The 21,391-nt window shown below is 43.4% G+C and overlaps 1 protein-coding gene across 1 annotated transcript; it reads right to left on the bottom strand.

The window, feature by feature from the left end:
* Window positions 1–482: 482 nt before the first annotated feature.
* On the bottom strand, window positions 483–21,387 carry numb (NUMB endocytic adaptor protein; the record flags this gene model as incomplete). Its single annotated transcript, XM_034232257.1, has 10 exons — window positions 483–2,057; window positions 2,183–2,573; window positions 3,062–3,202; window positions 4,149–4,292; window positions 5,017–5,322; window positions 6,345–6,549; window positions 7,525–7,665; window positions 9,250–9,324; window positions 10,001–10,033; window positions 21,334–21,387. Coding segments are annotated over 10 exons (1,818 nt in total), but the record flags the coding sequence as incomplete, so codon positions are not given.
* Window positions 21,388–21,391: the final 4 nt, after the last annotated feature.

Here is a 21,391-nt window from a genome sequence, read left to right as displayed (position 1 = left end):
CCGGCCGTTTTGTCTCTCAATAAATATCAGTGTATTGCCTAAGGCGAATCCAGTTTCCCTCATTTCAAGAACATTGGCTCAACATTGCTACAAAGAAGTTTTCCATATCAATAGCATTATGAACTTCGTGTGGTAGAATCTTCTTAAAAGAAAAATAACTGTTGCAGTATGAGTTACTATTAGAAATACCAGTCATCAAATAGGAGTCAGATAGTAGTGTGGAACATACATTAGCGAAATGCTGATTAAATATTTGGGCAATGGATAATGGGTCATGAATTATTGTATCAGCAGTTCTTATTTTATTAATAGAATGTTTACTTGATTTATTTAAAATAATTTTAGTCCATTTATTGTGTGATGAATATATACAAATATGTTTTTGTCAGCCGAATAATTATAGGCCTACTCTGTTTTTTAATCAATAGATGTTACTATGTATTAAAAACACAACAGTATGGACTCAATAACACAGAACACTGTTTTCCTTTACCACCATCAATTTATTCAATCTTTTAGCTTCAATATTTCTCCAAAGAAGTGGAATAAAGTAATGAAATAATTACAAAATGGAAAAATAGATCAGATAATAGATCATATTCACAGGTTTGATTTAAAAAAATAAAAACATGACAGAGAGAAATCAGACTGAGAGAGACGGAAGCGGTTTCATCTCCCTGTAGTTTTCTGCTGAGGTCAGCGTGCAGCTTACACTCACTAACCGCCGGTCACCTGCGAGTCAAATCATCTACTGTAGTGCTGTGCAAAATAAAAAGTTACAAATCAACTACTTAAAAAAATAATATAAGAGGTGGAGAAAAAGGAGATGACACATCCTACCGTGTTAAATAAAAAAACAAGATCATTTCCACGCAGAGAAGAATGACAATGAGGAAGTAACATTGGAAGTACTGATGTGTACTAAACTAATAAAACTGAGCACAGGTCAGAAGCAACCAGTCCGCACCACCACCAGGTCCACAATGATTGTTGCTGCAACGAAACCCTATTTACAGAGAGATGCTCCACATCCAATCACAGGATGCAACAGACGGCAACAAAGAGATTTCTCTCCAAAAATAAAACAAAAAAACACAAGTAAAGCAGCTGTCCCTTCACAAAATCTCTTTACATCACATTACAAATTAGCACTGCTGTGAGCTGTGTACAGTATAGATTCTTTATAGATATATATATTTTTTTATGTATAATATATACGGTCATTTCTTGTATACACGAACATAAACTCGTCTCATTGTAGCTAGCCTATGCCTTTGGCACGATTACTTACAACTCTTCTGTTAGATTCCAAAGCTATTTAAAATATACTTAATGCATAAAAATAAAGTTTTGGCATTTTCTCACTGTATTCTTCTGATTAGGAAGTTAGAATGAGAACTTCTTGTCTGGAAGCTGAGTTCTCTCAGTGCTGCAGTTTCTCTGCCAGGTGAGGAGGCGTCGTCCTGGCAACAGGGAGCGGAGGTGGGGGGGGGGGCGATGCTGAGCCTGCGCTGCACAAACAAACGTACAGACGATGCTGATGAGAAGCTAGCCTGTTAGCCTGCTCCGTTTGGGGTTCTGCTCCCTGCTGGTTCTCCTTCTTCTTCCCGTGAGCTCTTCCTCTGAAGAAGAGGCAGGAGGACCCCCCCGCCCCCCTCACCTCACCTCGCTCTTCTTTAGTCACCCCAAAACAAAAATGGCCTCCTTATAGTCCGGTTCCCAGCAGTCTTCAGAGCTGGATCTCGAAGGTCTTGTGCAGCTCGGTGGAGAACGGGTTAGTGGGGGACGGAGAGGCGATCTGACGGGAGCGGCCCTCCAGCGCCGCCCACTGGGCCTCGAAGATGTCTTCCTGTGGGGGGGGCAGGGTGGAGGGGGGGGGCAGGATGGAGGGGGGGGGGCAGGATGGAGGGGGAGGAGGGGGGGGGGCGAGGTGCGACCAGGACTCGGAGCCATTAAAGGTGGCGCTGCCATTTGAGGGGAGACTCACCGTGTTGTTGAGGGGGGGTTTGATGAAGGGGCTGAGGTCCTGCTGGGGGGTAGGGGCGGAGGAGGGGGGGGGTCGGAACTGATGGGGGGTCTGGGTGGAGGAGGGAGGGGGGAGGAACTGATGGGGGGTCGAGGTGGAGGAGGGGGGGGGGGAGGAACTGATGGGGGGTTGAGGTGGAAGGAGGGGGGGGGGAGGAACTGATGGGGGTGAGATGCCGATCCGAACATGTTGGCCACCATCTGAGAGGGAGTGATGCCCACCAGCGCGGGGGGGAAGGGGATGCCGTTGGGCAGCGGGTAAGAAGACGGGGGGTGAGTGTGGAAGGCGGGCTGACGGGGGGGCAGCATGGGCACGACGGGGGGCAGGGGAGACATGATGAAGGCCACCTGGGGGAGAGGGGCTACCGGCATCGACCCGGGGGAGCTGAACGGCTGAGGGGGCAGCGAGGTGGGGGGGCCGCGCACTGACTTTGTGACTTCCTCTAACCACCGGTCTGCTTCTGAGGGGGTGCGTCTGTGGGAGCAAACGGGGGGGGAGGAGGTGGGGGGGACCACTATCACCGGGGTGGGAGAGGACCAGTTACTTCCTGTTGGGAGAAAGGCAGAAGAAAGTGGGTGAGAACACGACACATTTCATCTGAATATGTGACGTAATTTAGAAACATATTAATTGGCAGAATGAGTAATTTACTTCTGGTACTTTTGCACTTTTACTTGAGTAACATTTTAAATGCAGGACTTGTAACAGAGTATTCCTACACTGCGGTACTTCTACTTCTACTCAAGTACAAGATCTGAGTACTTCTACTTTTACTCAAGTACATGATCTGTGTACTTCTACCCCAATATTTTAGTTTTTGGTTTGAAGTTGTTAATTTCAATGTTGGAAATAGCAGCCTGTGTAACAGAGAGAAGGTTTAAAGGGTCATCGTTTTGACCCCCAGTTATCGTCTACATTTCAAAGGAGAAGGATCTAAAACTGTTAAATAACTCAAAGGTCAAATTAAATGTAATTTTTCATTAGTAAATTCTCAGTGCCTCCTGTCACATGCAGCCTCTCCGAGCTGCTGCTTACCTGGCAGTGCTGAGGGAGGGGCTCCTGCTGGGGTCTTAGCCCAGGGGTTAGTGTCTCGAGCAGGCAGGGCGGGGGGCAGAGCGGGGGGGTTAGCAGCAGCAGCAGCAGCAGCAGCACAGAAGGCAGGAGAGGAGCCGTTCACTACAGCAGACCAGAGACAGACGCTAGTACAGGCTGATGGACCGTTTGTTAGACATGCACAAACTGAACGTGCTGTTAAAGTATACAGAGGCAAGAGAGAGGAAATATGAAGGTGATCCAAGTCTGATTTAAAGTGTTTTGTCTCCTGTGTTTGTGTTTGTTGTTGTAATACTGATGTCTGCCACAAGAGGCTGCCAAACACCACTAGAATAGAGATAGAATAGAATGGGAGGGATGAACCCCTCTTTAATGGTCTCACAGCACACAGCGACATGTGTTCTCTGCTTTTAACCCATCCTAGTACCAGGAGTCTAGTACTAGGAGCAGTGGGCAGCGATTGTACAGCGCCCGGGGAGCAATGGGAGTGAGGGGGGAAGGGGTGTGTGCCTTGCTCAAGGGCACCACGGCAGGGCAGGAGGTGAACTGGGACCTCTCCAAGTAGCAGTCCGCACTCCATATTTTAGGCCTGGTCGGGGACTGGAACCGGCGACCCTACAGCTCCCAGTCCAAGCCCCTACTGACTGAGCCACTGCCGGACACTACCCCATGATCTTAGAAAAATGATCCTGAGAAAGAATGTGTTTCCCCTGGCAAACTTTTTTATTGACAATTTATTTTTGCAGACAAAAAATTCAAATAAAGTGCTCTGTACAAGATTTATCCCCCGCCTCTTTCACAGAAGAAAACAATTATTAAAACCTGTTCTCACGCCATAAAGACGAGATGAAACAATTAAGATCAGGCTTAAAAAATAGATCACATGAATATTTGTTTTCACTTGTCCCTCAGGTCTTCTGTATTGTTAATCACACATCAAATAAATGTTACACTTCTAGTTATGACAATGTGAGCAGGCAGACACTCTCTAAATGCATATGTTAACATGTGACCCACTGACTGGGTTCATCACAGTGGGATTTGTTAGATATTAAAGAGGGTATGTCACCTGGTGCTACAGGAGACTGTGGGGAGGAGGTGGGTTTGGGCATCGGAGCGGAGGAGAAGGGGTCCTCGGGGGGGCCGCTGAACGCCGAGGTGATCTGAGTGCAGAGCGAGCTGATGCTGTCGTTCTCGCCCTCCACCTCCGGGACTGACGGGGAAACACAGGGGGGACATTTAGTAAAAGCAGAAATAAAAAACATTAACAATAGGACAGAATTGATCTGGTATATCATATATTATATACACATATTTATTCTTGTTTCTGGAATAATATAATACTAAATTAAGCGTTTTGAGCAGCAGGAAAAGCGCTATATAAATAACATGTATTATTATTAAATATTAAACAGTTCTTTCCAAAGTTCAGGTGTTTAACAGTCTTATGGCCTGTGGGATGAAACCGTCCCCGAGTCATCTTCAGGGTCGACTTTGCACATGTTCGAAGCTGTGTGAAGGTTATTTGCAGGTTTTGCAGAACAAAGCGATTGTGGGTGTTTCTCAATGTCGAGGACGCTTGCTTGGGAGCACATGTCTTCCGAGTCACTTGCTTCAGAAGCGAGGCAAGAATACTTCCTGGCATTCGGAAAACAAAGAGTGGAACAGGCGAGCAAGTGTGCAGGTGTGCGTCATATGAGAGGCCCCGCCTTACATTTTCCGCCACACATTTTGTGAAATTGGTCCGTGTGCAAAGCATTGTGGGGATTTTAAGACCGCGGAGTCTACCCATGTGCAGCCTTGAAATCTCCAAGTATGCTCGACATTGGAACAGTCCTTTGGCGGCACGCTATGACGTAGTATGCTTGAAATAGTGGCTCTGGCGCAGCTTTACTCGACATTGAGAAACACCCAGTGTGTGAGGAAGATAAACCCACCGGTGTTCTTCATGGGGAAGTCAGACTTGCGCTGCACGTTGGACGGCAGCTCGTTCATGCGCAGCGACATCTGCCGTTTGAAGGGAGACGTCTTCTGGCTGAGGACCGGGAAGCCCCTGAAGGAGCCCTGCCTGGCGAGGGCCTCGGCGGGGGCGTGTCTGCGGGGGATCACCTGGGGGCCCAGAGAGGCCATGGACAGGGGGGGGGAGGACGACGGGGAGGGGGTGCCTCCACTCGACTGACCCGAGGAGTTATTCACAGAGATGGCCGAGTTGTGGTGGCCCATCATACCAACATCCGTCTCCGCTGGAAAAAAACAAAAGTCTAAGATCAGAAGTAACTCAGTACATTTACTCAAGTACTGTACTTTAGAAACAGTTTGAGATACTTGTACTTTTTGCTACTCTGTACTTCTCCTCCACTACAGTTCAGAGGTAAACGGTGTACTTTTCCTCCACTACATGTATTTAATACCTTTAGTTACTTCACAGATGTGGATGAATGATGTGAAATCTAATCAAGTGTTAAATCAGACTTTAGTTCCACCTGGAGTAAATCCACCAGCTACCCTGCAGTATACAAAGTCATTCAGACTAGCTGCACCTTCACCAGCTTTGAGAACACTTTCATGATCAATCATTATAAAACATATCATATATATTATTCTGAAATGGACCAATCTGCACAACGACTACTTTTACTGTCGCTACTTTCACTATATTTTGATGAGAATACTTTTCTACTTTTACTTGAGGAACATTTTGAATGCAGGACTTTTACTGTAACAGAGTATTCCTACACTCTGGTACTTTTACTCAAGTACAAGATCTGAGTACTTCTACTTTTACTCAAGTACAAGATCTGAGTATTTCTACTTTTACTAAGTACAAGATCTGAGTATTTCTACTTTTACTAAGTACAAGATCTAGTACTTCTACTTTTACTCAAGTACAACATCTGAGTACTTCTACTTTTACTCAAGAACAAGATCTGAGTACTTCTACTTTTACTCAAGTACTTCTACTTTTACTCAAGTACAAAATCTGAGTACTTCTACTTTTACTCAAGAACAAGATCTGAGTACTTCTACTTTTACTCAAGTACCAGATCTGATTACTTCTACTTTTACTCAAGTACAAGATCTGAATACTTCTACTTTTACTCAAGTACACAATCTAAGTACTTCTACTTTTACTCAAGTACACAATCTAAGTACTTCTTCCACCTCTGTGTATAATAATATAATATTAGTTGTTCAGAGAGATAAATAAAAAGACAGAACTAGCGTGGAGGTTAAACGCTCTTTAGACCAAACTTTTTATACTAACCTTTTTTAGCGTCCTGTATCTGCCTCATCACTTCCTCCCGCTCTGCCGCCTCTGTTGCCGTAGTAACCCGAAACGAGCCCTCGCGGGTGAAGGTGGTTCTGTTAGCGTCGAAGGTCGCCGTGACGCCGCACTCCTTCTCACGTTTCTGTTTCCGCTCCAGACAGGCGGCGAACGCACAACCCACAGCGTGACTGAGACGCTCGCCCTGAAACAGACCAGGGAACAATTCTTATTCACACAGAGCTCCTAGACATAGCACTTTATAAACATCGTTTAAAAAAACATTATAAATTAGATTCTAGTGATTGTGATTGGCTGAACTGCTTTTTGAACCTGTTGTAAAACAGTCTGTAACGCGGGGGGGTCCAAACTTTTTTTCACGAGGGCCACATACAGAATAATATACGAAATTAAGTTAAGCAAAATTAATCAAATGTAGGTAAATTATGACACACACCACACACACACACCACACACACACACACACACCACACACACACACACACACACACACACACACACACACACACACACACACACACACACACACACACACACACACACCACACACACACACACACACACACACACACACACACACACACACACACACACCACACACACACACACACACACACACACACACACACACACACACACACACACACACACACACACACACACACACACACACACACACACACACACACACACACACACACACACACACACACACACCACACACACACACACACACACACACACACACACACACACACACACACACACACACACACACACACACACACACACACACACACACACACACACACACACACACACACACACACACACTTTAACAGGAGCTTCAGATTGATTAGGGTTTATTTCAAGCATGTTATGAAAATAAGTTATTGGGCTTTTTTCTCATCAACTGAGATTTGATAGAAAATGTTTCCAACTTTACCTGACTGAATTCGTTTGAAACGTGGGCTCATTAACTCATGAATACTGTGTAATATCTGTTTTCATCTATATTTAAGAAGTACAATACAAGACAAGCACACGTTTCCTTTGTGGGCTATACTCCATTATACTTTTTTAATTTGCTGAGGGCCGATGCAAAATGGCCCCCGGGCTGTAACCAATCAGCTGTGAGCGCAAAATGTGTTCTTCTCACAGAGTCTTTGATGGCCATGAAGCAGTGGCAGATCCAGCGCCGCGTGGTTCCGTCTCTGCAGATGTAGGAGAACGCTCTCTCAAAGTTTCTGTCCGGAGCGCAGAAGGACACCTTCTCTATCGTCTGGTCCAGAATCAGGTCCTGCTAACACACGTTCACCTCGTTATTATCAGCTCATTACGGGTAAAGTGACCCTTGAGTCAATTCAATGAGATCTGAATGATTGCACAGTGAGCAGCACTTCAATGTGAAGACCTGGATTCCAGAGCACTTGAATAAGACTGAACTAATAGCAGCTCCAGAAGTTCAAAAGGTTAGTCTGACGCTGAAAGATAATCTCTCACTCAGGGAAAGGGGGATGGGAATATTTACAATAGTTTATTTTCTATCCTTTTACAACATAGTTGCAACAGGTAAATAGCATTCAATGTTATTCTTGTATTAGATACTTTATTATAATATATCTTCTATTTTATAACCTTAAGCTGTCCACAAATGTTAGAAATAAAATCAGAATACTGTCCATTTAAGATCAAATAAAATCATAGATGAATAAAAAGAAAAGATAGAATTAAAATATAATTATAAACGCAAGACAAGTGAAATAAAAAAGATAAAATAAATACAAATAAAATGGAGATATATTTCTATAAACATCACAAGTTAAATTAAGGATATCAAAAAAAAGATAAAATATATGAAAAATATCAATATAAAAATAAGAAGTCAAATGTCCCAAAAAAATATTTTTTAAAATAAAATATTTAAATGAACATAAGGAGTTAGAATACAAATAAGTCATTGCACTACAATATATAACATGTATATTACAATATATACTGTGCAGTTTAAAAGGGTTAGGCTGCATAGAGCAGGGGGGTCAAACTCAAACACACAGTGGGCCAACATTAAAAATGGGTACTAGTGGAGGGCCGGACTGGTTCAATGTTTATCGCAGAACTTATTGAAATGAACTTATTGCACATATTAAACCTGGAACTAACAAAGCTTCAATTATTGCCTATAAAAACAACATTAAATAATCAGCTGCATTCATTTCTTATGGCTCTATCTGCAGCTTTTCCAGAGTCATTTCTTATGAGTACATTTCCCCACAGGCCAACAACAGCTTCAACAAAACTATTCCCCTCACAGAGAAAACCAAACATGCCCTGTTGTCCTGAGAGAAAGTGCAGAAGGAAGCATCCATTAAACTCAGTGAGCTGCTCTGTGATGCTAGTTCAGATACTTGGCATCTCATCTTGGGTGCAAGGTCATCAATGTTTGGACTCAGGCTCTGAGCGGAGGAGACCCTCAGGATGGAGTGAAGGTGTGCGTGCAATATACCGGAGGGCCAGATCTAATAGTCATTAGGAATTATCCTGCGGGCCGAAATTAAATCCACCAAGGGCCTGATTTGGCCCCCGGGCCTTGAGTTTGACACATGTGATTTAGAGGAAACCATGACACCATGTTGATGTATTACCACATCTCTCCAGCAGGTGTCAGTGTAACCCTATTCTCTCTATTTAACTCCTATCTACTCCTGCAGGTGCAGAGTACATATTTACAAAGAGGGCCTCTTGGAGGTCACTAGAGCACAAGTACAGCAGCTTCACTACCATTACCAGCTTCCATAAAGCTCCGAAAGCCACGTGGACTTCCTGTAGGAGCTTTTATTTATAATAAAAGGTCTTTCCTAAGACTTCAGAGACTTATTATTACCTTTGTTTTGTCGTCTACAACCCGAAGACCGTCTGCCGACACCCACAACACGGCGCGCACTGCCTTCTTCCCCGCCTGCAAACCAAACACAACAGGAAAGAGTCAGTAATGTTTTAGTTTTACAATAACATGACTTCCCTTTGAACCTTTGCTTGGTACCAAATCATTAAGTCAACACACACACAAAGCACACCTGTCAAGAAAGAGAAAGCACCAGGTAAGAGATACAAGAGAGGTTGTTTTCACGAGTGCCCAAACTATAATTTAATAAAAGAAAGATTGAAGAATTTGTGGTGACGATGCAGCCGACAGTGGTGGTTAGAACAACAACAACATATTCGTGTGTGCACCATAAGTCAAACGTCCGTTCACACACAACTGTTCAGTGTTTCATTGGGAAGAACACACACACACACACACACACACACACACACACACACACACACACACACACACACACACACACACACACACACACACACACACACACACACACACACACACACACACACACACACACACACACACACACACACACACACACACACACACACACACACACACACACACACACACACACACACACACACACACACACACACACACACACCCTCTGTGTGTGTCTTCCAGCCTTTAGAAGTGATCAAAGGGTGAATTGGGTTACGTGAAGAGGAGGAAAAAATTATAATAACAACAAATATAATACCGCTGATCATAAAGAGACACACTGAGACACAAAGCAATAACTTACTTTTGCAAAGAATCCTTTGAAGAATTTCCTGTCCTGGAAGTGGTAAAAAGGGAGGGCGGGTGAGAGGGGTGGAGGAGACGGGGGAGGAACAAGGCATGAAAATGTTACCTATGAAGTCTAAAAAATTGTATGGAGCCGACAGGAGGAGGAGGAGGGGGGAGGAAGAGGAGGAGGAGGAGGAGGAAGAGGGTCGTTTTGTTTGGTGGAGGTGAAGCTGGGTTATGAGTGAGTGAGGCAGGAACATGACTCCACTGACTGTTGATGGTGATGGAGACGCAGTGAGGGTTATTGACTTCATGATGATAAGTGTTAGTATGACCACACAGGAAGCCAGGGAACCAGGAAGTGACATCCCCGGGTTTTATTGTGATTTAAACAACAACTGGAGATGTACCGATCAATCAGCAGGTAAATCACTGATGTATTTGTTCCTGTGCTGAACACATTCCCTCAGACAGAAACTCATTCCCTCAGACCGCAGTTTGATCTCTGACTCGAGCCTGGGACTATCTAGCGTCCAGATTCAGTCAGAGGTCAAGTTTAGGCCGTCCTAAAAGAATAAAAAGGAACCACAACCACCAGACCCAGCCTGGTCCTAATCCTCCCTCCTCTCCTCACCTCCCTCCTCACCTCCTTCCTCTCCCCCCTGTAAGCTGGGAGAGGAGTGCCACTCTGCTCCTGTTACACTGCCATGGTGGAGACAGCACCCAGACCACCATGTTAATGCATGGTTCACCTCATTGGGAGTGAGCTGAGCACTTGTGAGTTAGAGCTGCACCATTCATAGAAAAGTGTTCTAAATTGCAATATGGACTAGTATAATATTAAAAATGTCAATGATAATGAGAAGAAATTATGCAAAAATGATCACTTCCTCGTGATTCATGATTGCAATAAGTACTTTTCCCCCAAATGGTGCAGCCCTAGTGTGTGTGAGTGTTTGTGAAAGACATGCAGACGGTGGTAGAACCTGCATAGTGAGTGTTAGTAAAGTTAAGGAAGAAACATCTCTATATATAACAAGAATGAGAGGGTTGTGTAGGGGGAGGGGATTTGGAGTTCTTTTCTCAGCCACAAAACAAACCTGCTTAAAAAAGGACAAAAAAAAGTACAACACGAACAAAAAAAAGGTAATACAATATTCAGGTATTCAATGTGGGAGAAACTACAGGAGGAGGAAAGCGTCTGGGCAGAAAGGACAGTGGAGTTTTGAAAGATCGAGGTGAAGCCAACCAGGCAAAAATGGAACCTTTCTATGTTGTGAATAACATTGCAACCCAGATGTTCACCGAGCTCGTGGAGAAGCGTCATTTCTGAACTGGCAAACAACTCCTACAGCAGCAGGATGTGCAACAACAAATAACACATCTTGCGCAACTTTTTAGCAACGAATCACACCTTACAACATGTGCTGCAACGTTTGAACTCCATGTCCCCTACCAGCCTGCAGAGTAGATACAGAAAAGAGGAAGTTGACTTTAAAACACACTTAATTGCTAATACTGAGAGTCTACGGGGTGACAATTGTTTGTTTGCTTCTATGACTGTCTTCCTGTCTGTCTGGACCTCTCTGATGCCCCGGCCACACGAGGACGAAAACGGTCGTTTGCGTTACTGTTTAGTGTCGTATAGACCGTTCGGCCACACGAGGACGACCGAATACGGCACTAAACGACTGCGGAAACGATAACAGGTCCCAAGATGGATAGAACGGCATACGCAACGCTCTGGGGGTCAAACGGCTCCGTGTGTACGCCCTATACGATCATTTTCTGATAATGATGAGGCAATAGCCCCGCCTCTCCCCACCTCTGCTGCTCACCCCGGCGTCAAAGTAAACTGCACACTGAATTCAGATTATTTATCTTTCTCTCGATATGGACAGAAACGCGAGTGAAGTCTAATCTGACAGGACGGAGACACCTCTCAAACTACCTAACCTAGTTATAAATATGTTTATTTTTACTGTCGGCCGGGTCACTCATTACTGGATCAGCTGCTGCATGAGACAGACACTGACGCTGTCCGAAGAGAGGGTGGAAAAAGAGAGGCTCCGTGTATTTTATTATTATATTATATAGATTCGTTATTCATTTGTTTTAAAGCTCAATAAATAACAAAGAAGACTTTTGACCGGCACTTTTATAATTTTGTCGGAAGATTTAAACTTTAATACACGTTGACTGGCGCAAAACTCTGCCCGGTTCCCTCGGCCCCCACCGCGGAGAATAAACAGAAGGGCAACCATGACAACCATGCTTCTTCGCTGCTCTTGTGGAGGAAGTTACAGCGCCACGTACAGGCTCCTGCATATGTACTGCAGCTTCTCCAGCGGTTGGAGCTAAACGGAGCGGTCTCGTGTGGACAGACACTATCCGGTGAACTATTGCGTGTGGACGGAAGCTTTTTTGCGATTGCGTTAATCCTATGCGTTTAGCCGTTTTCGTCCTCGTGTGGCCGGGGCATGAATCTCTCACTCTACAGCAGTGCTTCTCAAAGTGTGGTCCGTGAGCGCCCCCTAGTGGTCCATGACTATATTGGTAAAATTTCACATTTGAAATAAATAAATACATTTAAGTTTTCTCGCGGGAATATCTCCGCAATGGAACGAGCTTAAGTTTCACTTTCGATTGCATGATATAGCCCAGATAAGCACCTTCATCACACATGTGGCCACTCGTTTGTACAATTTTCAGGCGATTTGTAAAAAACGATGTGTTTAGGTGGTCCGCGAGTGTTTTTTTATTGGTGGTCCTTGGTATGAAAAAGTTTGAGAAACACTGCTCGACAGGGACCCATCACCCTAATCTTTTGTGAACATGTATGACTGAAAGCTAAAGGATTTCTTGTGGTTCTGTTGATTCACACTTTTTCAATTTTTTTAATTGAATGTTTTAACGTCATTGACTGCTTGAGTAGCAAGAAGCATTTCCAGCAGTTGCTAGGCTAAAATCAATCTTTAACGTGTCTGATGCACATTTTGGCTTTTTGCATGACTCAAAAATAGACAATATAAAAGTTTGGTCTAATTTTGAACCACATTATCTGTTTATAAATTCCATTCATGATTGGGCAAGATCTCACATGAATACATCCATTGTTTTAAATCCTCTTTACCACCACATCTGCACTATCGTTTAACCTTTTCTAGTTTTATTTTTCCCTTTTAGTTTCCCACATTATGTGTTTACTCGTGAAATATCTGTAGTCGGGGTGGAGAGGTTCATACCATGTCTCACTAAACGTCTTAATGCAAAGCTCTGGTTAATATACACACTGTCAGATGGATGTATTCCCTCTGTCGGTGATGCATCCTGAGGCTACTGGGTGAAATTCCTTCAGCATGTCGGCATCTCCTGGTGCCAAAACACTACGAGTTCAAGAGTAACACTGTTCCTACTTCTACAACTCAGATACTCCTCCAACCCTGGGCTATCGGCCAGCAGCAACAGGAAGTGATGTCATGAGGATAACGTTAAAAAGGGCGGCCTAGAGGTTGATGGTGCCGCAGTGCAGCAGCCTCCTCCTCCTCCATCAATCCTCCCCTCTGAGTCACGGGTCACAACGCTGTGAGAAAACTCTCATTACTGCCCCAAAGGCTGCTGGGAAAACAATGGTTGTATGCTCAGAGCTATAGCTGTCACACACACACCCACGGTTGATGGCTGGACCACCAACACATGCCCTCTAGGCAAAGGGAAAGCCAGACATACAGGCGCATATTTTCATGTCCTTCCTCCTTATTCATCCTTTCACTGTTTTCTTCATCTCTCTTGCATTAAGTGCTGTGTCGTGTTGTGGCTGCTGATATTCAGGAAACCGCCCCTTATTGGATGTTACGGTGTGGGCCCAGGGTCGGCGTCATGGGGGGTCATTCGCGGGCCATGCCCCCCCAAATGAGTCACTGTGCCCCCCCAACGCAGGGTGTTGAAAGTGAAAACGTGAAAACGTTTCTACTAAAGGTTTTTTGTGTGAAATACATCAGAAATAAAGAATACAAATATAAAACACAGCCTGAGCTGTGCTCACTGCTGCTCTCTGATTGGTGTGTTGCTTGACCAATGACCCCCGACCTTTTTTTTGTTATCATTACGTGGCTGAGTGTTTAGATGAAAGCCCAGTGGCGATCTGTTAATCTGTTACACTGATTATACAGTAAAGCCATCAAAAATAATATGATATACAGTACAGTACAAGTACATGGGTCTCTGTGTTTCATTCAAGCTCTGTGTGTGTGTGGCACGAGCGCATTTTGTGAGTGCGCGAGCGGTAACGTGGAATGTTGTTAGCATCTGGTTAGCTAGCTATGCTAACGGATATAAAGGGCTGTTTCTACACCAAGGTGGAGGAGAGTCCTCTCCTGTCAGACTGAGAGGATCTTATAACGTCAGCTCAGTGAGGTAAGGACTCTCTCAGTGTTTAGATAGTTCACTTTAGTGTAAGTTATCTCAGTGGGTCTCAAACGGTTTGGTCACCATTTATGTAAACCGGTATTTGCGAGGAATACCTTTATATGATCATTATAGTTATTAAAGAGAGAATAAATGAAAAACGGGTATGAAATACTATAGGACAGTAACACAAGAATACAGTTTAAAAGGGGAATGATTAGTGAAATATCCATAAAGAAAAAGTAAATCTGTGTACAGTTCTGTTTCATATGGATGCTGAGAGATGTAGGCTATCCATAGATCTCTTCACTTTGCTCTCAAAGTGCACCAGATTGATGCATTGAACTTCAATATTTTAAAAATAATCTTCCCGGGGGAACATGCCCCCAGACCCTCCTAGAGGAGGTTAGGTCCACCCCCACCTAAAACATGTTCACATGGATAGGATACTAAATACATTTGCACACTTTTTATATGGTGGCCTATGTCCATATTAAATCAGATCAAGTTTTATTTATATAGCACATTTTTCAACGATTTTTGGTCGAGCCAAAGTGCTGTACATAAAATAAAAAATAACCTACAGTAAAGACACTTTACAGCAAATACAACAGCACAGTTTGTGCAGAATATCAGTATGAGAAAACGACACCCTCTGTCCTTATATGTTTCTGTTTTGGTGGTCGTGCCACAACCGTGCATGTATGCACAAGTCATAGGTGCGCTATACAATAGCACTACACCCCTGCAATGTGTGTGAAAGACAATAGACTTTACAGCATGTTTTTTTAAATTGAAGTTGCGTTGGTGTTTGTGTGTTGGTTGTTGACGGCAGTGTGTGCCCCCCCTTGGTAAATGATTGCCCCCCCATTCGATTTGTTCTAGAGCCGACCCTGTGTGGGCCTGATTGCTGACTAATTTACCTTTCCTTAAGCCCCTCTTCTTGCCTGCAGAACGGCCAATCATATACGCTATACTACATTAGCTTTTTACGATCTGATGATTGCATTTGCGATTCAAAAATCATAATCTTGCCGAATCAAAACGTCTAAACACCATAAACGTTTATTTGCCACAGAGCTTATGGGAAAATCTCATTGGCTGTTTGTTGAGGGAACCAGTTAACCTTGCTAACATCCGGTTTGGTCTGAAAAACACTGTTTTTTATTGATCTGGCCCTTTCATCCATCAGGGTATATGCAGGAATCCTGAAGTCAGATGTAAAACCTTTTAAGACCTTTTTTAAGACCCTTTCCGTACATTTTAAAACCCAATCGCCACTTCGAGTTTTAATCGGTTACCTTGGCGACACACTTTACCTCACATTGACTATATACAGTATTGATTGTCCTTCCTCCTTATCTTCCAACCATTTGGACGCAGACTTGCATTTCCCCATAACGATGTTTAACAACCGGCGTAAACGGACCTTCGCACGCTATCAAGCAGTGAGCGTGCGATGTCCTGTTCAGATGACGTCTAATCCAACGGGATGCCATCAATAAACTACACAGAATCACACTACACACCTACGCCATGATTACATTCAGGCAGACTGTAGAATACAACCTCTTTGGACCATTTATATACTTATTGGAAAACAAGCTACAAAATGTAATACCTTGGAAAATGCCGTTTAATACTTTTAATAGACTTCATTTCCGCTAAATTGATTTATCAACTTTTAATACTTTTTAAGACCCCGCGGACACCCTGGACATAGCGACATAAAATAAGTGCAATCGACGATGAGGATATCAGTTCAGAAAGTGCATTAGCTTCAAATAGGACATTCTTGTAAAGTGCCACATAAAGAAATGGCAAGCTCTTTTATTTACCGTTTGAATGACATGGGGGCAGTCGAAGCCAATAGGTTTTCAGTCCTGATATCATAGTGTTGACATCGCACACCCTTTATAAATATGCCCTGTATCTCAAGTCTCACACTCTAAAAAGGCTCCTCAGAAATACACCCACAAATTGTGAGGCTGATCGGTTCTTAAGCAGATTGAAAGACCGACAGAGATTCCTCCCATGTCAGTTAGATAACCGGAATTAAAGCGTCACTACAAACAGCATCAGGACTGCCCCATTATTTAAAATGTTTCTACAGAGATCCCCCCCCCCCCCCCGAGTCAGACCTCATTTTGTCAGTCAGATCATCTTTTAAAGCTGCGTCATTGCAGACACAGCAACACTTCAGACCACACTCTTAACAATCCTGGTCTTGTCTGAGAATAAAAACTAATTGAAAATGAAGGTCAGCTCGACTCGTCTCAGCGCCGCTCTACAGCCGTGGTGCTGAATGTTAATACTCCTCATTATAGTGAGTTTTTAAACGGTGAAGAATTCTTGTAAAGCTTTTCCAGAGTTTGAAATGCTTCTGAGTGAAAGCATCTCAATGTAAAGTCTATTCAACAAGCGCAGAGAAAACAATAAACATGCAGGAGAATGCACAACAAGTAAACAAACCTGGAGCAGGGGAAATAAATCTGCAGAGTCAAAGCTCCTTTCATCAGGATGAATGGGCTCCATGTTGGAACAGTGTAAGCAGCCAGCAGTGATTGTTTGCCAGCATTTTCCTGTAAGGTGAAGCTAACAGGTGAGCTTCCATTTGAGGACAAGGACTCGACTGGAAAGAAGCCACGGCGCAGGAATGTTACGGAGGGTTTTATCAAAAAATATCATGTTTCTGACAATTTTATAGAAGTGCAATGCTAAGTTGTTTAATCTTTTAAGGCAAGGCAAGGCTGATGGGCGACAGGAACTTGCTTTTATTGTTTTATCATCAATCTCCTTGTTCAAGAGCCACTGGCCCTCTAAGATCTGTAGCAATTAATGTACCTTTATTACCCAGTTGCACATATGTTATTAGTTGACAGTCATTTTTGTAGGTGCAAGCATGTTATGAAATATGTCCCAAATTGAATATAAAGCTGTTTTTAAAAAAAAGAAAAAGCAAGGCATAGTGGCACGGTGGCTTCGTATAGTGCGTGTAAAGGTCATTTATACTTTTAAGTCCAGTCCGTTTGGGTGAAGATTTTTGCTTTCAAGATGATTAAAGGTGGGGTAGGTAATTCCCTTCAGAAACACTTGTTGTTATATTCCATGGAATGCTCTTAACATCCCGATAGCAATGAATACATTAAATGCTTTGACAATAAATACATTAAAACATCTCATGTGTGGAAGCCGTGGCGCTGTGAAAAGCACGACCAATCCTCTGAGCCGGCTAAAGTAACTGGATGGCCTACCTGCCTGTCAGCCTTCCATCTGTGCACAAACTCATCTCGTGCCCTCATTGGTCATGTGCGAGTTCCTGCGTGTTGGAGGAGGGGCTCTGAGGAAGTCTGAAGGAAGGGGCAGATTCTTTTCGGCTGCATACTTTCAAATTCTAGCGCACTCGAGCTGGTTTCTCCATTCTTACCTACCCTACCTTTAAGTCATAGAATATATCATAGAAGTTATGTTCAAAAACATTATAGAAACTTTGAATATAAAAATATATATCGTCAAGCCGTATAAATACTGTGTAGAAGACAACGTTGAAAAGACGCCAGCCTGACTCGCAATTTCAATGTGGCACAAGTTCATTTACAGCCATGTCTCTGTGGTTACTTATAAACGAGGCCTCTCTAGGTGGTGAGGACGCGAGGGAGCATCTGAGGAAATGTCATGAGGAGACTCAGAAGCACCGCCTCGACCTCAGAGTTTGTCCACTCTGAATGACTGTAACTCAATAAGACCTCACAGCCTCGGGCTCTGTGTACACCATGTGACCTCATCAAGTGTGTATGTGCTGCTGCTGTGTGTGTGTGTGTGTGTGTGTGTGTGTGTGTGTGTGTGTGTGTGTGTGTGTATGTGTGTTCATTAGACTTGATAGTGTGGGAATTGACTCTAAGTCGAGTGTGTATTTGTGTGTGTTGTGCGCCTGGGTTCACTTCTTCCCGCGAGTGTGTTTACCTGTAAGCCCTATCGGAGTGTGTGAAGTTGTGAAATTGTGTGTAAATATAAGCAGTAGGAAAACATAGTGCTAAATATACATGTGTTGTGTGGGAACCTCCTACACATAGGCAAGATGCACTCGTGCTTATGTGTCAAGTGTTTTATAAATAATCTGATGACAGACTGTAAACAGAATAGCTGAAACTTTAACAAACTAAATAACTCAGTTACCTCTAATCATTAACCCATGTTTGTATCATGTAGTTAGCTCCGTGTGTTGCTGCTAGCATACAGAACACCTGACGTGGAAACGTTGCTCGTGGATGGGGCTACAGAGCTGCTAGAAAGACAGTGGAACCCGGTGCATTCCTCCGTCTGGATGTGGAGCACTTTTGATAAATGTTTAGACAAATTGCTCGTGTTTCCGCCCTCACATGCTAAACTCTTATTGCACTTTAGGCAACGAGCATCGAGACGGGTAAAGTTTAACCACCTCGGAGCGCGTTCTCTCCGCCATCTCCTCCGTGTGTGTGTGTTGCTGCATGTAGTAGCTGTGTGTGTGTAAACTGCCCCGCCCCCTCGCAGGCAGGCGGGGAGAGATCTCTCGTCTGGATTGGAAAGATCAAAAATACTAAAAATAATCATAGACGCATTTTTCAGTCTTTTTGCGAATTAGAAACGGAGTTGGCGAAACTAAAACTGCAATATAATGTTTGTGTAGCAATAATACATATGACATGTGTTTTAAATGTCTCCAGTACCGATAAAAAGACCGATAACGTCGGAGCTTAACGGTACCACGGTCTTTAATAATTCAGCCCTGGGGCTCGGTACCCAAACCCTATCAAGCAGTATCCATTTTGATTAGAACGTTATTTATTATCAGTCTGGATGATCACATTTAACTTGATAGTTTATATAGCATTATAGTTATTGAGCTTGGTGTGGACGGCCGTTAGAACACTGGTGTGTGTGTGTGTGTGTGTGTGTGTGTGTTCTCATTTGCATTATATTACTTTACTTTTATCACACTGTTGTGCTCTAACTGTTGTGACGACCCCGCCACCTTCGTCGTGCTGTGACACCAATATGGATATATAAGATTTTTACATTAAACTGTACTCGTAAAATACAAAACTATTCTCAGTTGTTTTACAGTATAATCAAAATAACAAACGGCTCTCAGTGGCTCAGGTTTAGGAGGTCATTGAGTTGAATGCAAAATGATTAAAAGGCCATTTATACTATTTTATGACCCAGAAAAAAGAAAAAAAATGAACGGTATTGATTATAAAATAAACATGTTGGTACTTCTCTGTTTAATGCTGCGTTTTATATACACTGCATGTATTTCAAGTACAGGTTTTGTATATATATATTTTTTAAAACATTTCCTTATTTTATAAACAAGATCATTTCTATAATATGTATACCTTTTTTACAACTTAATTCCTCTAACTGATCTTTCTCTGCACAATTACACACCACAGCAAATTCCTTGTATGTGTACCTTGTAAATAAACCTGATTGATGGATTTGAACAGAAACTGAAAGCTAATCTCAGACGCTTCCAACAGGAGTTTCCTGGCACTAATGAAGTCCTAAAGAAGCATCACATGCTGCTGCTCCTGACTGCGGCCTCATTTACCCACAGAGTTTATGACCTGGGTGAGGCCTTGGCAAACAACTGACTACATGGAAAAGCGATTTCTCCACGCTCTGCTCCCCAAACTGGAATTTGTTCTTTTTGCGCAACTCCGCTGGCATCTCCTGCAGCAGGAAGTCCATGCCGGGCTCTCTCCTCTGCCTGAGACGGAGAGGGAGGCTCTGAGAACACACCCCCGACACCAAGGAGGTTGTGTGAGGGTCAGGATGGGTGGAGACCCTCACTGACACTCAATGTAGTTAAAAATGTATGTCAATTATTAATTTGATCTATGAGTTTGTTTAATTTGTTATTTTAAGTTACGTTTCCCGTGGGAACACTTTTACGTTGCACGGCGTTAAACTTCCTGTTTGTTATTTCCGCCCTCCCCTCACAGTGGATTCAGCATTGTTGTGTACTTGTGTGTGCGCTTTTCTTCTTCTTTAATTAGTGCATGCTTTTTTTACTTGCTTTTCTTCGTGTGTCAGTCCTCCAGACCAATCAGAAGTGCTGAGCTCCACATGTCCCAGCTATTGTTAACCAATCAGAAGTGGCCCATGATAGAAGGTGATAGACAGATTGATCCAATCACCTGCTAAGTCTTTTTGAAATACTTTTCCAAATGGCTTCCAATGGAGCTTTAGATGGTTTGGTGAACCATCTGAGTCAGGTTAGTAATGCTCCATCACATGTTTCTATTACAGGGAGCATCTTAAACTAAAGCTTGACTTTAAAGCAACGGAAGTTTCATGTAAGTTTAGTTCTTTCACTCGTAGCTCGAGCTGCGGGGGTGCTAGAGACGGGAGCACGTTGATACGACCTTCTTAGCCGGAGATATGGCCGCATTTTACAATAAACGTCCGTTGGGTCGCTTAAAAACAAATATCGCAAATCGAATCGCAATATCTGGGGGAAAAAAAAAAATCGCAATTTCATTATTTCCCCAAATCGTGCAGCCCTAGTTGCTTTGCCACTTTTGCTGTAGCGCTGCGAAATGTCCTGCTGTGGCACTAACAAAGGAATTCTGATTATGGTAAGGTGAGGTAATGTGTGACGTGCAACGTGAGATTAAAAAGGACATTGTCCTCAGACAGAAAATAAATGCCACGAGATATATCAGATGCTTCTCTGTGTCTTTATCCACATCGTTGTTCTGCAACAAGTCACACTGCGCAACAGAGTAAACTAAAGCAGGGATAAACAGCTGCCTTGAAGTAGAGGAAATGTTAGAAGGAGTCAGTAGGATGTAGTGTGAAGGAGTCTAATGGAGGAGAAGAAAAAAAAAAAAAGGAGGCATGTCTGGTAGCAGCCTCGTTCCTAGAAGTACGGAGGGGTTTTCTAGAGCAACGTACCGTCTTCAGCCGCTTCACTGCATCCTCGCAGATGTGCATTCCCCGGGACTCCTCCACC

This window comes from Gymnodraco acuticeps, unplaced genomic scaffold (genome assembly GCF_902827175.1).
Source record: "Gymnodraco acuticeps unplaced genomic scaffold, fGymAcu1.1, whole genome shotgun sequence".
NCBI classification, from domain to species: Eukaryota; Metazoa; Chordata; class Actinopteri; order Perciformes; family Bathydraconidae; genus Gymnodraco; species Gymnodraco acuticeps.
Note: the sequence above shows the minus strand (reverse complement) of the source record. Positions and strands in the feature narration are given on the sequence as shown.